This window comes from Corvus brachyrhynchos, unplaced genomic scaffold, assembly GCF_000691975.1.
Source record: "Corvus brachyrhynchos isolate BGI_N302 unplaced genomic scaffold, ASM69197v1 scaffold11, whole genome shotgun sequence".
Taxonomy (NCBI): Eukaryota; Metazoa; Chordata; class Aves; order Passeriformes; family Corvidae; genus Corvus; species Corvus brachyrhynchos.
Window position 1 is genome coordinate 5,786,885 of NW_008236965.1, and position 19,048 is coordinate 5,805,932.

At 40.5% G+C, this 19,048-nt stretch overlaps 2 protein-coding genes across 6 annotated transcripts in view; one reads left to right on the forward strand and one right to left on the reverse strand.

Moving 5' to 3' along the window:
• The first annotated feature begins 6 nt into the window (after positions 1-6).
• RBBP7 (RB binding protein 7, chromatin remodeling factor) lies at positions 7-8,410 on the forward strand. Of its 4 annotated transcripts, none has more exons than XR_001860065.1 (11): positions 7-218; positions 2,236-2,378; positions 2,826-2,999; positions 3,307-3,422; positions 3,971-4,131; positions 4,539-4,665; positions 4,755-4,832; positions 5,412-5,488; positions 6,398-6,471; positions 6,968-7,078; positions 7,878-8,410. XR_001860065.1 is itself a non-coding variant. In XM_017728470.1 (11 exons), exons 1-11 carry the CDS (start codon positions 55-57, stop codon positions 7,944-7,946), a joined length of 1,278 nt encoding a protein of 425 aa, XP_017583959.1. In that variant the 5' UTR covers positions 7-54; the 3' UTR covers positions 7,947-8,410. The 4 variants fall into 4 exon arrangements, 3 of the variants coding, with proteins under 3 accessions (XP_017583959.1, XP_017583958.1, XP_017583960.1); XM_017728470.1 differs by having other exon boundaries at positions 6,398-6,455; XM_017728471.1 differs by lacking the exon at positions 7-218 and adding an exon at positions 286-418 and having other exon boundaries at positions 6,398-6,455.
• The window catches only part of TXLNG (taxilin gamma), a 24,456-nt gene continuing 12,017 nt past the window's right edge, over positions 6,610-19,048 (reverse strand). Inside the window, exon 9 of one of the 2 annotated variants that reach the window (XM_017728468.1) lies at positions 6,610-6,696. In XM_017728468.1, coding sequence (XP_017583957.1) covers positions 6,661-6,696 — 36 coding nt within the window. In that variant the 3' untranslated portion in view covers positions 6,610-6,660. Of the gene's footprint in view, positions 6,697-12,380; positions 18,664-19,048 lie in introns of those variants that run through there. The other variant, XM_017728467.1, reaches the window with a different exon arrangement.

The window sequence follows — 19,048 nt, forward strand, 5'->3', positions numbered from 1 at the left end:
GGTAGAGCCCCGGCCGGGGCTGCGCCCCCTTTCACCCCCCTCCACGCTCTGTTCATGCCTTCCCTTACTGCAGTGCTGGAGGACACGGTGGAGGAGCGTGTCATCAGCGAGGAGTACAAGATCTGGAAAAGGAACACCCCCTTCTTGTACGACCTGGTGATGACACACGCCCTGGAGTGGCCCAGCCTCACGGTGCAGTGGCTGCCTGATGTGACCAGGTGAGAGACGGGCAGAGAGGCCGAGAAGGCACCGGGAAGGCTTCTTTTCTATTATCCTGGTAGGACACGGTGGAGGAGCGTGTCATCAGCGAGGAGTACAAGATCTGGAAAAGGAACACCCCCTTCTTGTACGACCTGGTGATGACACACGCCCTGGAGTGGCCCAGCCTCACGGTGCAGTGGCTGCCTGATGTGACCAGGTGAGAGACGGGCAGAGAGGCCGAGAAGGCACCGGGAAGGCTTCTTTTCTATTATCCTGGTGTGCTGAGTAACTTGGGGATAAAAACCACGCAAGACGAGAATAATTTGCGTTAAACTTCTCTTTGTGAGCTTGTAGCTCTTTATTTTGCTTACAGCTTTAAAAACCCCGCGGGTGTGCAGAAGCATGGAGGAAAAAGGTCACAAGTTGATACTTCACAGAAGTCTAGATTAGCCTATCAGAAGGTGTTGTGAGGTGTGAACACAGAAGTCTTTCTCAATTTATTTCTAAATAAGAGATCTAGTGCTCATTTGTAGTTAATTCTGATTGAGAAATCTATCTACTAAATTAGCTCATTCTTAAAGACTGTTTTTCCTCACGTGCACTATATATACTCTTCTGTCCAAGCTATAGGATCTGTAGTATATGCCTGATATCTTTTAAGTCTGGGCTTACTTAAGAGAACATTCTAAAACTGGTTCTTCACATTCTGGTTTTGTCCCTGGTTCATTGTTGACTTCACATATTTAAATTTCCCATTCTTCCCCATCTCCCTGAAAAAATTGTGGGCTGAGTTTCTTTTTCTTAAAGAATCATGAAGGTGGGGATAGAATCTCTTCATGTGCCAGCTACTACAGAACTTAAATTGTTGCAGTAACCACTCGGGGCTCCACTGAGGTAGTGATGTAACATGGATTTAGGTAGATTTTAAAAAAACTTATGTGTAAGCTTCATGCAATTATCAGAGGATGGTCTCTTTCTTCTGTAAAGTTCCTTTTCACATATGGGATTGTAACATATGTGTTGGTTAGGTGATGACTTCATTTGGTGTACCAGAATGTTTGGGGATGATGTTGAGAGATGTGAGCTAACCAGTCATGGCATGGAGAAAATGAAGTGGGGACTTGAGGGTGTGGAGCCCTTATGAGGAACACTTCTGCTTGCCTCGTATTTTGCAGATTGACTTAATATTCAGTTTAAAAACTGGTGTTTCCAATTATCCAGTGTCAAAATATGTAAGCCATTTAAGGCAAGGACTGCCTCTTTGTATGGCACCTGACATGATGGGACACCTGTTCCTGATGCAAGTAAGTGCATGTGCATTGTGTGTTTCTTGTTTGGTTTTGTATTTTTTTTTCCCCGCTTTACACTTGGAAGTGGTGTAGTAATACCTCTGGTTGTTTGTGATTATCCAAATGATTCTGGATTGCTTGGATTCAGGCAACATAATTAATTTGTTGCATTCAAGAATGCAAAGGTTGCTTGGTTTTGACTGCTCAAATTTGTCCTTTCAGAGATAAATGGCACCATCCATCCAGCTGTTCACTTTTAACTAAATGTTACGTTCAACCACCAGAAGAGAAATTTGATTCTAGTTAAGGTAACTGGTAAAAGCTTCTAGGAGAAGTAACTAAAACAGGTTGCCACTTGCCCCCTCAGGATTTACGTTTTATGGAAAGGATTATTGCTTGTTTCCTAAATCAATACTGTGAGACTCCAGGGAAATTAGACAGAAGTAGGTATTGGTGTCACCTCTAACTGCTGTGCAAACTGTAACTGTCCCTTTCAAGCCACAGTGGCTATATTCACTGGCCTGTATTGTCACTCGAGCCTTGCTGGTTGTGTCTTTGGCTTGCTCATGGCAGAGTCCAGTTTGCTTTATTGCACAAGTCTTTGCAACAAAGAGGAGGATCTCTTACAGAGTCTCTCTTTTCTAGTTCCCTGAAGAGGTTTGGATCTTGAGGGTTATTGATGCAAGCTATGGAACTTCTGGAACTGAGCACATACTTTTATTCCAACATTTATTATTCTAAACAGGCCAGAAGGAAAGGATTATGCTCTGCACTGGCTGGTTTTGGGAACACACACGTCTGATGAACAGAACCACCTGGTTGTTGCCGGAGTCCAGATTCCCAGCAATGATCAGTTTGGTGCTTTGCAGTATGACAGTGAGAAAGGAGGTGGGCATGCAGCATTCTTAGGTTCTGATTGAGCAGTATCATTACTGCTTTCACTTGTTCTGATAATGATGTTCTAACTTGCTGTTAAATACTAAAGTGGACATATACTTACCAGTCTACACTAATTCTAGATTACTAAAAAGAGGAAACTTTTTTTCAGAAGAGCTTAGGTAACATTATGGTATATAATCCCTACTAGGCTTTCTACCAGCTCTCTCAGTTGTCGTGAAAACAGGTATACATCTACCTCAAATAAAGACTGAAGGTCTGAAAGAGGATTCCAAATATCAAAAGTGTTAATGCTATCGTGTTGCATGGTGTGAGTCTTTCCTAGTCTTTGCTTGTGTTTAATGAGGTGCTACCACTGTATCCTGGAGTAGGGAAGATGCTGTTTCAGTAGTCTAAAATAATTGGTGTGATAAACTGAAATTTTTCTGACAACTGTAGAATTTGGTGGCTTTGGATCTGTGACTGGCAAAATTGAGATGGAGATTAAAATTAACCATGAGGGTGAAGTGAACCGTGCCCGATACATGCCGCAGAACCCCTGCATCATTGCAACAAAAACACCCTCTGCTGATGTGCTGGTGTTTGACTACACTAAACATCCTTCAAAACCAGGTGGGTCAGACTCCTTGGAGCTGAGCAAAATGCCTCTTGTCATCGAAGGGTAAACTTGTGTTTGACTGTGATGGGGAGAGACTTGCTGGGCTCTGGAATCCAAAGGAGGAGGCCCATATCTTCAGGGACTTCCTGCCTGGTTATGCTCACTTTTGTAAGAGAATCTTGATAGAAGCAGCACTCTCTGGAGAGGTTCATGTATAAAATACAATTACTGCAACAGAAGCAAAGTTCTTGGGTGGTAATGATGCTCCTATGGATTGATGTGCAAGGAGACACTAAAGGGAAGGAATTTTCTGTCTTTCAGACCCGAGTGGAGAGTGTAATCCTGACCTTAGATTAAGAGGACACCAGAAGGAAGGCTATGGCTTATCATGGAACTCAAATTTGAGTGGACATCTTCTCAGTGCATCAGATGATCATGTAAAAACCACATCTTTTCCCCTACTTAAAAAACCCAACTCCTCCTAATTTATGCTGTAGTAGAAAATTGGAGAAAACCTGTCCTAGTGCAGCTGTGTATTGTTATGTGGGGAAGCTCTCACATATTGTAATTACATTTCTAAGGGCTGTCAGTTGGCTTTAGGCTGTAATCAGCAACGAGTTCTTTTTAAGGTTCTTGATGTAAGAATATTTTTATAGTTTACTGCTGGAAGAAACCCTTTAAATTGGCTTGGGTCAAGACCATAATTTAATAAGACTCTCAAAGATCAGTTGAACTAATAGCTTATACATTTCTTTGTGGACTTTAAAAGTGTAAATTGCTTTTGTGGCCTTCTAAATAATCCTTGGGCCTTGAACTTGCAGAAAACTGATTGATAACTTAGCTCTCATTTGTGGCATACTAAGTGTTCTTTTTCAAAAGCAGGAACTGCTTCAGGAGTGTCGTCTCTGTCGAGTGTGATTGATTATTTATTTGAAAGATAGTACAATGAGAGTCTGCATTTCAGTAGAATGTGGCTTATTTACAGATGGTGTGTTTATGGGATATAAGTGCTGGACCCAAAGAAGGCAAGATTGTTGAGGCAAAAGCCATCTTTACCGGGCACTCTGCAGTAGTGGAAGACGTGGCATGGCACCTGCTCCATGAGTCTCTGTTTGGATCTGTGGCGGATGATCAGAAGCTTATGATGTAAGTTAGGAGGTTTCTGGGTAGTGCATGCTGTGTGCTGCCAGTGGACCTAGTCCACAGCACTTGGATAAAAAACAAAGTCTGAATTTTGACATGATTTCATGTAGCTCTTTATGGCAATCAGCTACAGTGATGGTGCAGAATCACTTAAATCTACATGCCATTTAATGTGTTCCCATCACTTGAAAAGAAGATGTAACTAATATGTATGTCAGCTTCCTGGTGCAAGCTGTTCATGTACAACAGACAAAATACTGAAGGTTTTGGAATGAAAACTGTAGCTTCAGAGTTGGGTTTAGTAATAAAAGCTATTGTGAAAAAGAACCTCCTGTAAAAACTGAAGTTTGTTTGCTTTCCCTCTTTCCTCCCTGCCCCTGACCCCTTCCCCAAACCCTTCACTGCCACAGTTGGGACACAAGATCTAATGCCACGTCCAAGCCGAGTCACTCAGTAGATGCTCACACAGCCGAGGTCAACTGTCTGTCCTTCAATCCTTACAGCGAGTTCATTCTGGCAACTGGCTCTGCTGACAAGGTTTTTACTTGTGTATATTTTACATTCCCAAGCAGTGCAGATGAAGGCCATTATAGTATAACCAATTTCTTGTTACTTGTGTCTCCCAGACGGTGGCTCTATGGGATCTTCGAAACTTAAAGCTGAAACTCCATTCTTTTGAGTCTCAAAAGGATGAGATTTTTCAGGTGGGTAAACTACTCACAACCTGTAGAAAAAACCCACGAAGAGTACTGAGTTGGACAAGAACATGTAGATTTGTGTTCTTGCAACACAAATATATCTGTTGAACCAAAACTCACTATGTTGTGTTTGACAATTACAGACAGTACCATGTAGTTTATTTCTGCCTTTCCCCACTTGCCTTTAAAGCAAGTAGTCAACAACTTGCTGCTAAAAAGATACTGGGTGTTCACAAGTACCTTTAGTACAGGTAGAAGGTTTCTCTAAAATGATGTGCTATACAGAGGATTTGGGTTCAAACCTAATTTTGTGAACTCTGCCTAATTAATTGGGTGCAAGTAACAGTGATTTTTAGACAAATTTCATAAAATATGGTAGATCTGTAACACTGAAATAATGTTGTTTGTTCAGGTTGAGAAACCTTAAGACTTTAAAGCAGTCTATTTGAGCTACTAGATACCCTCTGTGCTGGAAGAAATTGATTTGCAGAGTACAGTTAAAAATTAGTGGCCGGGGTGCTGGTTATACAGGATATGCTTTAGAAATCAGTTAACTGCTCCACTGAAGTTGTTTTCTTTTAATAGGTTCACTGGTCTCCTCATAATGAAACCATTCTTGCTTCAAGTGGTACCGATCGTCGGCTTAACGTATGGGATCTAAGGTGAGGAGCAATTCCTTTCTGTTAGCATATATGAACAGATGGTTAAAAAAAGGCTGCTGGCCTGCATTATTTGGCAGGTTGGATTTGTGCTGTTCTCAAGCCTTCCTTGCTTACCTCAGGCCTGGTCTTTTGGGTATAAATAGAAACAGCGCAGTACATCTAAAGTTACTTCTCCATCAGGATTTCTTGCTAATAGTGTTGTTTTCTGTTGTCCATTTGTTGCCTAGATTCAAAAGAAAAAACTTGCAACAGTGTTAAAGTGGTAGGATAAAAAGCAGTTCTTTAATGAAAGCTTTCAGGTGCACAAACACAGCTGTATGTGCATGCGTGGTAAAGGATTTCTACAGTTTTTAAAAGGTTAATTAATTAGTGTATCTTGCAGGTATATTCAGTAGGAGGTCAGTTGGCCCGGTAACCCACTCTTGGGTCTGCCCCTTTGGAGTTGGTCCAGGGGTTTCTTTCCCCTATTTCTTGTTATGTCTCTCAAGTTCTGGTGGAAAACAAGATGTCCTTGTCAGAAATTGTGGTCTTAAGAATAAGACTAAACAGAATTTCAGGAATGTGTTAGAAAGGGTTAGCTCATTATTCTAAAATGTGAGAGAGGGCAGGAAAAGTACTAGAAATCATACAACTATATTTTAAAAATCTACAAAGCTACACATATGAAAAAGGGTAAAAATCTTTAGGCATCACATCAGTAAGTGATTTTTGCTTCCATGTGCTTCACAAGTTAAGATTCTATTTCAGTAATGACAGTGCCATACAGCTGATGTTTTATACCTGATGATTATAGTTATTTCACAGTGAGGAAAACAATTTGCAAATATGGGAAACAAAGGCCAGGAACTGTTAAGTTGATATAGAATACAATTGTAATTTTAATAAAAAGTATAAACTACTTTCTTACAGTAAAATTGGAGAAGAGCAGTCTGCAGAGGATGCAGAAGATGGGCCTCCTGAGCTGCTGGTACCCTTTTGTTCAGGTTTCAGTGTGCTGACATGCTGTGTGGCAGTGATGTCTTGTCACTGTGCTGCTAAAACTGCAGCTGTTCGTAAATCTTTTCACCTCCCTGGTTTCCAGTCCTTTGCTCTCATTTGCTGTAGGCTTCCTCTGTTCAGTTCTGAAGGTTTCCCCATTTCGTGTGTGACTCTGTAAGTGCTCTTAGATGTAATCAGAATGAAAAATGTCTGGATTTCACAGCCCAGGCCTGTGTGAAGAGAGACCATTTTGAGGATGTCAGTTGTTGCTGTAATAATAGGAACTGTTACCTCAAATGCTGTCTCAGCAGCTGCATCTGTGTCCAGTGAATGGGAAGCAGTTGAACACACACCTTCCTTATGTCTGTTGTGAATCTCTAGTAGCAAGTTTTTCTTTGTGTAGTCATTAGCATGATGAATTTAACTTAAGAATCCCAGGTTTTAACAGATTTATCTAGAGTTGAAATGGCTTACTGAAGCTTGTGGGGTTTTTTTTAACAGTTTATTCATGGAGGACACACTGCCAAAATTTCAGACTTCAGCTGGAATCCTAATGAGCCTTGGGTAATCTGTTCTGTATCAGAGGACAATATAATGCAGATATGGCAAATGGTGAGTGTCACAACAGCTCTTGAGTTGCTCTGAAGCTTAGTGTATAAATGAAACTGAAAAGGCTTGTTCTTCTTAGGGCAGCTTGTGCCTTCGAGGACTGAAAGTTGTCTGTGCCATATACTTCTTGCTCTAATCAAACAGTGTAAGACTTTAAAAAGAAAACCCAAGACTCAAACAACTTGAATAAAAGCAACTGCTAGTTAATTCTTGATTCCAAGTCCTAGGTACTAGTTAAGATTTATTCTTAATTAAAGCAGTTAAAAACTTATATCCAGTATTAGCCAAGACTTATTCTTCCCCCTGTATGTTGGCTGTAAAGCAGGATGCTTTTTAACTCCCCAGTTAGTTCATATTACATTACAGGAAATGGAACAGCTATCTTAGAAATGTGGAATAAAGTAATTTGGGAATAAATTAAATTAAAAAACTGTAACGGACTTAAGTGTGTTCCACAGGTCAGGCTTCTTTTTTTTTAATATGTGTTCTTGTTTTGTGTGTTTAGACTAAGATTGAAATAATTCCAGATAAAACGTTCATAATAAGGCTAGTGGTTAAATGGCTACGGCTTTTGCTGTTGAAATGGAGCAATTCAAGAAGGCAACTGCCAAAATGTAGCCACTGTGTGCCCATTCCTAAATTTGGCTGCCCTTTAAGAAAGGGCAGGGAGAAAGTCCCTTCAAGGAGGGGATGATAGCTGTGTCACCTTGGTATTATCAAGCTCTTTTTCTATATGAAGTGTAGAAGATTGTTTAAAAACAGTTGTGTGTATCACTTGTAATGTAATGTCTTGTGTCTTCAGGCAGAAAACATTTACAATGATGAAGAACCAGATATAACAGCAGCCGAACTGGAAGCTCAAGGAATGTAACTTTTCTTCTTTAAGGAACTACTGGGAATGACATAGTAACATAATTCAACTACGCATACAAAAAATAAAGCCCCAAAAATAAAAAAGGGCAACTAAAAAACAAAACCAAAAGCCCTCACAATCACTGGGCAGAAGTATTACATCAAAACAAGAATATTCTTAATGAGGCACAAAAAGCTTGTATAATCACGTTGTCGTGGGCTACCCTTGGTTGTGTAGGCACTTTGAGGTGTTGTATACGGTACAGCAATTAGCTTTAGAGAAAATAAGAATGACTTGATACCTATGTCTATATTTTTAAACAAACTTACTGGATTCCTGTAAATAAAATTGTCAAATCCTCACTCTGCACACATAGAAACTATATTAAAAAAACCCCTTTTTATTAATATGTAAAAAGAGCTTTCCACTTTTACACACCACGTTTGGATTGTCTTTGCATAAATAAAATCTATTTAAAAGAAGTTTGGTGTGTTTAATGTCCACTGGCATAAGTTGAATGCTTTCTTGCCTGAATATAATTTAATTGCTGCCTGGTGATAAAGGTATGTATTTTTTAGTTTATAACTTAGCCCACACTTAAAGGTCTGGGAAGATTAGAGTTGTCTTCATGCCAAAAAAATTGGAATAGAGAACTTGACTCCTTCACAAAGGAAATGGGTATAGGAGGAGGTTTAGGGAATCCATGGGGCGAGCCGGTAGATCTCTTGTAAAGTTCAAGTATAAATCTTCAGCAGACTCAAGTAACTTCTTTGTATTTGGGTGGTTAGTGGTTGGATTTTGTTTTGATGTGGTTTATGTGTGTGTGTTATGGGGGTTTTTTGGGTGGTGGTAAAAGCACTATCCTTTATCATTTTCTTAAGTGCCAAGGTGCCAGTGCCCTCTCAGTGAATTGGTGACACCTGTATTAGGGCATTTTTTACTTAAGTGAGGCAACTGGGCAGTTGTCTGAAATACATTAGTGTCTGAACAAATAGAAGACAAACAACAGTTTGCTTCTAAACCTCGCACTGACTGAAAAGCTCAAGAATTTTTACTCTATAGAAACAAAATTTCTCCATATTTATGGATCTACAGACAGGTAATGGATTACGTTGGGAGCTGTCAGACAAATGTCAGTGTCTGCCTGGAGTTTATAGCTCTTACCTACTTAAGACCTTAATGAAATGAACTGCTGGCTGTCCTGATCTTTCTGCTCAAGCTGAAAAAAAGAAGACTGTGGTGACTGATACTGAAAATGTGATACCTTGCTCTCCTCTCCACTGAGACTGTAACAAGTTATAGACTGCTGGGCGCAAGCTGCATATTTGAAGCTGCCTGTGCTGGCTCTGGCTGGGATGGAGTGCATGTCCATCTGAGAGTGATGTGGTGCTGGGAGCTGTGGTTTGGATTTATGGCTGGAATGGTGCTGATAAGGTGCCTGTACTTTGACTCTTGCTGGGCAGTGCTTGCACACTGTGTAGGCTGGGGCAAGGGACATGAGCTGCGGGGGAGACAGCTGGGATAGCTGACCCCAACTGGCCAAAGGGATATTCCTTACTTTGGGCCATGCTCAGCAATAAAACGGATGGAGGAAAGTGAAGAGGGCCTTTGGTAGTGGCCCTCTTGGATGGTGGCAGGGCATTGACCTGTGTCAGGGAGGGGGCAAGTGGTTTCATTCCCTCCTCACCCAGCTCTAAACCTCCTCCAGCTGTACCCAGGAGATTTTCTTCCTGTTCTCTCCACCGCCCTGCTGGGGAAATGCAAGTGACAGCACATGATAAGCATTAAACACTGAATTCAGAGATGGTTTCTGGTCAGGCCCTACATTCTTTTGGCAGTCATTATAACACACACAGCTCTTGAAAAGTAGGAAATGAACATGTTGATGCCTTTTTCTCTGGTCCTAGAACTATGATCCAGAAATGATTAAGGGAATAAAAGGGGTTTTACCTCATTTAATAAGGATCCTTATGGTGCACAACTTGATAAGGTGGAAAATGCCGGAGAATGCACACGGCGCTTGACGCGTATACAATTTTTACGTATTTTGCAAATTAGCATATCTGACAAAGGTTCCCCAATGAGAAGCTTAATAGATAAAGTAGTGTCCCCCTATTCTGGCAACTTCTAGTCTCCCCCCTCAGATGAGGCTTGTATCCTGTTTACAAAAATATGTCCTAGAGAACTGGTTCCAGCCTTGGTTCCTATGGAGAACCAAGATAGCATGAAGGCTTCAAACCTTCAGCTGGGAGACTTTTAGAACGTTTTGTCCTCCTGCCTAGAAAAATACTGGAACTAAGTTGCAATATTAGGCTTCAAATACGTATACTAAGAATACAGAAAATATATAAAAGGTATATAAAAGAAAAGGCAAAAAATCACCACAGCATAATGTCAATGGCCCAACTTTCTGGAAAAACAGAAATACTTCCCTGAGAGAATGGTGGTGGTTCCTCCTGGCGAAGATAGAGCAGTGCTCTCTGACATGACCCCTCCCTGCTGCTGGTCCTCTTCAGTGCTCACTTCAAGGAGACCTCCTGGCTGCTTGGCACTAGCATGTAGAGAACAGCTCATCTCTAGAATTGGTGATTCCAGCTTTGTGTGTGAAATATGGTTGGGGTTATTCACTAAAGTCTTTTTACTGCCTCACTAACTGAATGGGAGGGAGAAAGTGGAGTGTAGTAACTGCACTGCTCTTGTCATTGCTTTTCTTATGCTACTTATTTTTAATTCCCTGCCTGCTCTTACAGGGGCCACCCCCTGCTTTGTAGTCACTAAGTCACCATGCACAGACTTGTCTCTCTCCACACCTTTTTCAAGAATGGTTTCTATTAAAGTGATGGAGGTAGGTGCAAAAGAGCTTGAATATTCCTCTGGAAGGCTGAGCTGCTGCTGGAGTTCAGCAAAAAAAACAGGACATGCTAAACAGCATGAAAGGTCAAACCTGCCAAAGGACATCTTGGCCACCGCTTGATTAACTGTGCTTTGGTCCAGCTGGTGTTCTGGGTGTACAAACACTAAAATGCCATGCACAGGAAATGGAAATGAATGCATTCTCTGATTATGGGTTTTGCCACCCCCCCTCCCATGGGCAGGGACATCTTACACTAGACTGGTTGCTCCAAGCCCCATTGAACCTGTCCTTTAACACTTCCGTGGATGGGGCTTTGAGATAAGGCATTCACAGCTTCTCTGGGCAACTTGTTCCAGTACCTCACCACCCTCACAGTAAAGAATTTCTTCCTAATATCTAATCAAAATCTACCTTTTGGGAGTTAAAGTAATTACCCAGCATCACTCCCTGCACTTGTGAAAAGTCCCTCTTTGACACTGACTGTCTAATTTTGTCAGGGTTCTAGATTTTATTTACTGAAACACCAAGAGCTCAGATCTGGAGGTGTAGGGATCACTGGTGGCACCCTAAATGTCCGACAAAGCCCTACTTCCCTCTAGAGCACAGAGGAGCACGCACCTGGGGGGCCTAGGGATGCAGCCAATGCCTGCTCTTACAGCTGAAAGGATGGGATAATTTATTAGGGACCAAGATTATCTTTAACTATACCTGCAGTTCAAAGCACAGCAGTAAATGAAACCTCTACTCTGCTTTCTTTCTCCCAAGTCTGGATTGTCCTGCTCCATACCTGTGTACACACAGCATCCTTCAGTAGCAGCAACTTCATACCAATCTTTTTTAGGGAGCTCTAAGTTAATTAGGAGAGTCTACAACTTAGTGGCTGAAAGTGTTTTATTACTGAGAATGTGGTGCTGGAACCAATATGGCTTTTAATTTGCAAGTAGTTTTTTCAAAGTATTTTTTTAATGCCTGAGTAGCATGTTTGTGAAACAGTGGAAGATCATCATAGTGAAGTCTATGTAGCTGAATGCCTAAGATTTTGATTTTAAAAACTGTTGCCTCCCACAGGAAGTAGATAACTGCTTATGCACTGCGATTTGGTAGTAGTAAATACAATGGGAGTTTGAAGTTTAAAAAAAAGAAAAGTAATAGAACATTCAACCTGAACAATGGCTCCAGCAAGATATTTATTTATTGCATTAGACAAGAGTTACTTTAGGTGTGCTCACACGGTACTTACAGAGTACACTTAGTTCAATGTGTTATTCCTGGAGGTTCATATGTGCTGGGAAAAGGACACACTATCAGGCTTTCCATACACTGGCCCTTCTTTTCAAGGGAACTGTATACAGTTTTGAGACCTACCTTTTTTGTATTGGCTGTTCTCAGAAGACCAGGTATAACAAAAATTACAGAAGGTAATTTAAAGTGAAAAACAGCCAGTTTAGGGTGACTTCCTCACTTGTTCTCAACACCTATGTATTTGATGCAATTTTTCAGTATTTTTTCTCTCCAAGGTTTTCAGCCTACACCAAGGAAATCTAAATTCATTCCTCTTTGAACTGAAGTACAACATGAATGACAGTGAAACTATATACTGTATTTTAAACCAGCCATTTTATTTCAACAGACCTGTTTTTCTGAAGTTGAATGACAAAAATCTTCAGCCAGGCTCTCATCAGACCACACCAGTACTTTGGGAGAGCAGCAGCACTGTGGCAGAGAGATCTTTTATTGCTAATAAAGCCAAGAGCCATTATTAGTGTCCATCAGAAATTTTTGCTCCCACTCTTCCCTAAGAATGGGATGGTTTGCCTCACCAACTCCTCTGAAGATAAACTTGACAGAAGTACTTGTGAGGAGCTGCAAGGGTTTAAGAGTAACTGATACTGAAGTATTTTGGAAGATTAATACCTATACAACAACAAACCTGAAAGTGCATGTAACATTCCTGCATTTTGCTTCAGTGTGGCAAAAAGCAAGTTTGGGGTTTTCCTTTACTGTCTACAAAGATCTGTATTTGCTTTTACTGTAAAATGCAAGACCCTTGAGAATACTGTTGGACACCAGGTCATTTTTGCTATGTAGCTACACAGTTGATGCCATTTTCCATACTATACTTTGTTTTCTTCCATGTGTATGCGATGCCTCTTCAGCACTGAAACAGCTGAACAAAGCTGTGTAAACTCTCTACAGGGAACAAGTAGTTAAGTCAACACCGAGTTTGACTTGTTCCTTTACAGCCACTGAGATGTTTGGTGGAGTAGATTCTTCATAATTCTTTCAACATCAACTTCTGTCCTGTGAATGTCAAACCCAAAGCTTCCCCCAGTTCGAGCAGAGTCAAACACGGATAACAGGTTTTGAGAGTTTGACTGTTCTTCCCCTTTAAAAGGCAATGGATCTCTCTTTTAAGACATCAAGAGTGCATAAAATCCATATTCTGGAGAAAAGGGTTAGGAGGAGAGTCAGCAACCACCCAGCAGGAAACAGCAGAGGCACAAAGCCAGCAAAAGCTTTGATGAGCAGGATTTGTAAAACAGGCAGCATGACCAAGATCAAATGGTTTTATATGAATACAAGTGTAAAGGGTAGAAACCAACCAACCAAACAACTCCCAACAAATTACATGAATTAAATATCAGTATCATATCATGGACTTGGCAGAACTGAGGTAGGTATTTTGACCCTTAACACCAGGACATAATTGGTGGAAGTGATAGTGAACTACAGCAATATGGAGTATCTGTCACATGGCTGTATTAGATTAAGTTTAAAAATGAGTGACTTAAATTCATTTCCTCAGCTTGAAATATCATGAGATGTAACAGGGTATTTCAATTTGTAAAGGCTCTAAGAGGTTACTTTCTTGAAGTAGAGCTGTAGGAGCAGTGTCCTTGGCATAGTTTGGAATTACACAAAGGCCTGCTTCAAGTGCTCCCGTCCATGAGACAGGCACAGCCCAGATCCCTGTTTGAACAAGAAATTCAAAACAACATGCAAGCTCAAAGCTAAAAGATAACAAACAGTTTTAAAGGAAATTAAAATAAAGTCTTCAGGGGCAGCATAGTATTCTTAAATCACTTAAAAGTTCAGGCTAGATGGGTGCCAGAGTCAGCAAGATCTGTAAAAGCTAGCACAATTTGATGAGGCTGAGTTCAGCTCTTAGAAGGAAATACAACCCTCCTTCAAGAAGAAATGTCTAAACAAGAAGAAAAAGGTGGAATTATCAAAATTTAAATGTAAAACATAAAATTAAAAAAGACAAACAAAACAAAACAAACAAAATCAAACCAGAAAGGAACAAAAAGTATCTGTGAGGAGTAACTTTCTAAAGGCCTAAAACCAAGTATCTCTGACTATATCAAACACGTGTGCCTGGAGGGCTCAGAATGCAGCTGGTGAAAGAGGTTCTCCCCTCAGACCTACTCTTCACAAGAGAAGTACAGCTCAAATGTATGTGTACATGTTTGCACGTGCATTAGCAGGAGAGACTTAGCACTTGATTAAGAAAAGGAAAAAGCCAAAATCCCCAGCTATTAACTGTGACCAAACTTCCCTCTAGCAAAAGCTTGCAAATCTGACCAGTTTTGATAAGGAACTTAGGAAGACTGGCAAGATCCAAGGAAATAATAACAGATTTGACTTCTGTATCAGCATGCACTGGAAGAAAAGAGAGAAAGAGGTGTTTACACAGGAGCAGAGGCAGCACCTTTGAGGAGACAAGTCTCAGATATAAAGGAATACTCTGAAGTACAAGGAAAGCACTAAGACCAGACAGTATAGCTGGATTTCAAAATACCTGGCACAGCTCTAAAAATGGCTCAGGGCTAGGAACTCTGCTGCTCACCTTTTATACAATGGGTATTTTCAAACAAGTTAATAAACTTTTTAAAATTAAAAAATTAGTACTATCTTTAAAGAGTCATAGAGCACATCAGAGTATGTTGTTGTAGAGCAGTTCCAAATGCTACCTAGAAAAAATAGACACAAAGGAAAACTGAACTCAAAACGAGTTCCAAAACAAAACCCAATTTAGGGAAGTTGCCAAATGTTAGAGAATATGCCAAAAAAGGCAAACAGAACACTTTTCAGTATTAGGAAACTAGGAGGGAGTGTACGTCAGGAACAAATGATCCCACATAGTATGACACAGTGTGGAGCACCTGATAAACTCACTAGGAAACATTTTTTAGCCTAAGTCCCGGTACTTTTTTACAGTGCACCCAAGTGAACTATGATGGATAGGTTTTTAGAGAGAGAAGGCACGAGCAGAATTCAAAGCAGGCAGGTGCAGGTTCAGCCAGAGCTCCAGCTCTCCATCATTCAAGTGACCCTCACCTTAAGACACTCCAGGTCAGGTGAGCAGAGTGCAGCACCCACTCACCCATTGCCCCGGGCTGCTCCCATCAGACACCACCAGGAACGTGCAAGTCACAGCCACGACCCCAGAACAGCCCCTTCCCAGGGCAGCTCACTCCAACAATACGCCTGAAATCAAATTTCACATCTTTTAATTCTCACTCTTGACTTTTCAAATAAATACAGTTTCAGCAGATTCAGTCAGAAGACATGAGTATGATGTGAAAGAAAAACTCTGAGTCCAATATATTAAGCATACTTATTTACTTAATCTATACAGAATTGAGTAGATAAAATTTCAGATTCACATTAGTGAAAAATCTCTACAAAATGTTTTTGAAAAGCAAAACAAAGACTGCCTGTTCATTTATCACTTTTCCTCATGAAAGCAGACATGGGTTGTAAAAATAAAGCAGTGTGTTTAGCACAAACTAGATTTCTGCATCACTTTTTTCACAGTTATTTCCATCTACAGTCCAAAGAGGTAGATTTTCTGCAACACCTGAGAATTGAACTGTAACATAACCAGGTGTAATGAAAGGAAGGACAAAACAATAGAGATACAGCCCTAACTTACGTGTGTATTTATACATGTATTTGGGTCTTGAATCACATACAATTTAGCTTCTTGCAGCTTAATCGTGGTGAAACTGTTGACCAGGCCCCAGTTTTGACAATCAGACACACTCATCTCAGGCTGCATCACTTTACATCCCGAGTTAAATGGTTTGTAGTAGTGGGAGAAAGGCAGTAATACAAGTTTACTTAAAAACCCTACTGGAGCCCGTTCGGCTGCAGCCTGGCAGTGCAATAGCCTGCAGTATGGCAGATCAGTGACAGTGCTGAGCTTATCCCTTACATCAATTTGTATTTTTTTTTAAAACAACACTTTTTAAGCAATGCATGAAACTCTGCTGACTGGTTCCAGGAAGCGAAGTACAGCTTGCCTTGGCCAGATAAGTTGCTATGATAAGGGTATGTTGATGGTAGAAAAGAGAGAAGCTATCCCCGTTTTAAAAGCCTTTCAGCTGGGGCATTCTGCTTCATTTACATATTTAGCCAGTGACAAAGATACTTGTATTGCTGTTCTATACATCTGTCGTGTCTCTAAAAGCCCTTTATTTTATTCTTGCAGCAGGGTCCAAAAACTCTCTTGCCTCCATGTAGAACAAGTACTACCGAAAGAATTGTTCAGAATACAAATGTCCAAATAACAAATTGTAAAAATAGAAAACTGCATGTCCTACCTTGCCAAGGGTATGATGCACCAGATACAAAGTTTCGCACTTTTCCTCAGGAAAATTACATCATACTTAGTGTTAGCTGAAAACCAGTTCTCACACCACCTGTTTTTTTCAAGCTTGGTTCTATAAAGCAAGTAATTTGAACAGCAAGTCTGAAATATTTCTTTCCAGTTATTTTTATGCTACAGGGTTTGCACGATCAACATTTCAAAGCTCTGAATCTAACCTGACTGCTCACTGCTACCTTCTTTTCATTCCTGCATTGTGCTTGGACGACAAACACCAAACCCACAAAAATTTAGGAGAAAGATGGCCAGCTTCCCATTTACTCCATTTCAGAAATGTCAGTTTTGCACAGTTCCTCTTAGTGGTATGAGCTAACACATGTGTTAGGCCTTACATAACCATTCTCTCTGAGACAGCTAAGTTATTTCAACATACATCACTACAGGAAAAGGACTGGGAGCTCAGTGCAGCCTGAACATTTAAGTAACTTAGCCACTGAACTGCCAAGGGCAATGGGGGTGGGAAGCTCGTTGAGATGTGCTTGATTCAGAAATCCCCTCCCAAGTAAGTGCAAAAAACTTTAAGTACCAGAAAAGGCTACACATGTTCATATTTCTTATAATGACAGTAACCAAAACTAGAAAGTAAATGCATGGGAATTAAAGTTCGGGGTAGCTTGTAGTTAGATCACATTGCCTTGCTAAAAAATAAACGTTGGTCCTAGTTCCTTTCAAGAAAAGAAGTCATAATGTGGATATCAAATTTTCTAGGAAAATACAATATGGTTTAAGGTTAACAAGGGGGCTTTGCTTGTGGTATGTTAGCCTAAGAATGTGAAGTACCATCTTTAATAGATAACCTGACTGGGAAGGCACTCTGCCAACTGGTGCAGCTTTGAGGTTGAACATGCAGGAAATTCCATGTTGTACTTCAGGAAAAGTATCTGAATCTTCATGTTCAATTATAACCACTATAATCTTAACTAACACTTAAATACATTGCATACCTGGCCGTTAGAGGAAGTCTGTATGCCAGACTCCCGTCTTCCACACCTCCAGCAGGAAGTGTCTTATTTGCCAGCTCTTCAGGTAATCCAGAGGTTTGCTCAGACATGAATGGATTTCTCTAGTCAGGATAATCATGTGGTGGACACACTGCAGCTAAGAAGGAAGCATGTGACCAACACCTGTGCAACAAGCTCCACAGCTCCAAATCCCACTCGGTAGCATCACTGTACATTTTCCAACACATATTTAACATGTTCACAGGTAGGGCAAATAGTCCAAACTAACCTTTACAACACAACCCTGAGACATCTGCAAAAAGCTGTACACCCTGTTTCACCAGCTGCAAATTAATGTATTTCAAAGCTGTTTTTTCATACCACGAAGTACATAAAACCCTTTAAACGTATCTTTTACTATATTCTGGACCTTTACTTTTCCATTCATATATATGAAAACATATATAGGAGGAAAGCTGACTTTTTTACTGGCCGTTAGACATCCTTATGTAGATAAATTTACTGGAAAAATTGATCATCTTTAGTATAGTGAGTGGCAAATCAATGAACAAAACCAGAGTGCTGTTCTTTAAAACAAAAGAGTGACTTGCTGTCACCATTTTCCCCAAACGATATTAGATCTGTACACAGTCTTCCATGACAGTGATTTGTGTAGTGGGGAGGAAACGCACATGCATCCTTTTATGGAAAAATATTTTCTTTTAAAAAATGAGGCAGATGTGCAACACAGTTGTGGAAAATTTATAGTTTAAGCTATTTAAAGCTGCTATGCAGCTTCCTGTACCACATAAGTCCAGTAGTTCTAAGAAAATACAGATATGGTAGAAAAAGTAAGAAAATTTTCACCACAAAACCAAATAGTTACCACCAACAGAGAAAGTTTTACACAAAATATATCTCTCAATACAGTGTTTACACTTCATTTTAGTCTACAGATTCAGTGCCAGGAACAGGACTTGTTGAGACAGTCTTTTCGGAGCTATTGGCCGCACACGATTCCGCATCGGGTTGGATTCCTGGTTCCGTGTCAATGGGAGTTCCCAGCTCCTCATGGGAATTGAGTGTGCAGGACTGCAACACCTGCACAGCCAGATCCACATCTGCTTCTCTAAGAGAAACCTGTTCCTTGAGCACTTCCACCTTCTCATTCAGCTCATTCCTTTCTGTCTGAAGGGCCCTGCATAGCTTCTCCAAACGCTCCAGTTTTATTTGAAAGCCTTTGTATTCTTTATCTCTTACTGTTTTCTGAAGGACAAAGGAAATAAAAATTCTGTGATACAACCATTTTCCCCCCCTAAATTAATGAAAAGAATCACCACTATTTAATCTTGAATATTAAGTCTTAAATAATCCAGTAGGCCAAATTCCAGCTGAACTAGAGCCAATTCCTCAGAATATTTCACCTAACCATGAGCTGGAGTGGAAATGGATGCCTTTAAAAACAAGCAATGAGAACTACATAACCACTTAATGCTAACTGTAAGTAAGGGCTGGGCATCAACCAAGACCCTAACTATGAAATCCCATAACACTGTCAATCAACTACAACCCAAATAATGGCAACTATAGGGAGGAGAAGGGCACGGAAGTAAGAAATCCCCAATCCATCAGCAGAATCCAAGCCAGAATG

Excerpts from the sequence above, each read along its gene's own strand:
- RBBP7 (XM_017728469.1), top strand. The coding sequence starts at position 55 with ATGCCTTCCCTTACTGCAGTGCTGGAGGACACGGTGGAGGAGCGTGTC. Across the intron at positions 4,132-4,538 it reads GATGATCAGAAGCTTATGAT|TTGGGACACAAGATCTAATG; the intron begins GTAAGTTAGGAG and ends TCACTGCCACAG. Across the intron at positions 4,666-4,754 it reads CAACTGGCTCTGCTGACAAG|ACGGTGGCTCTATGGGATCT; the intron begins GTTTTTACTTGT and ends TGTGTCTCCCAG.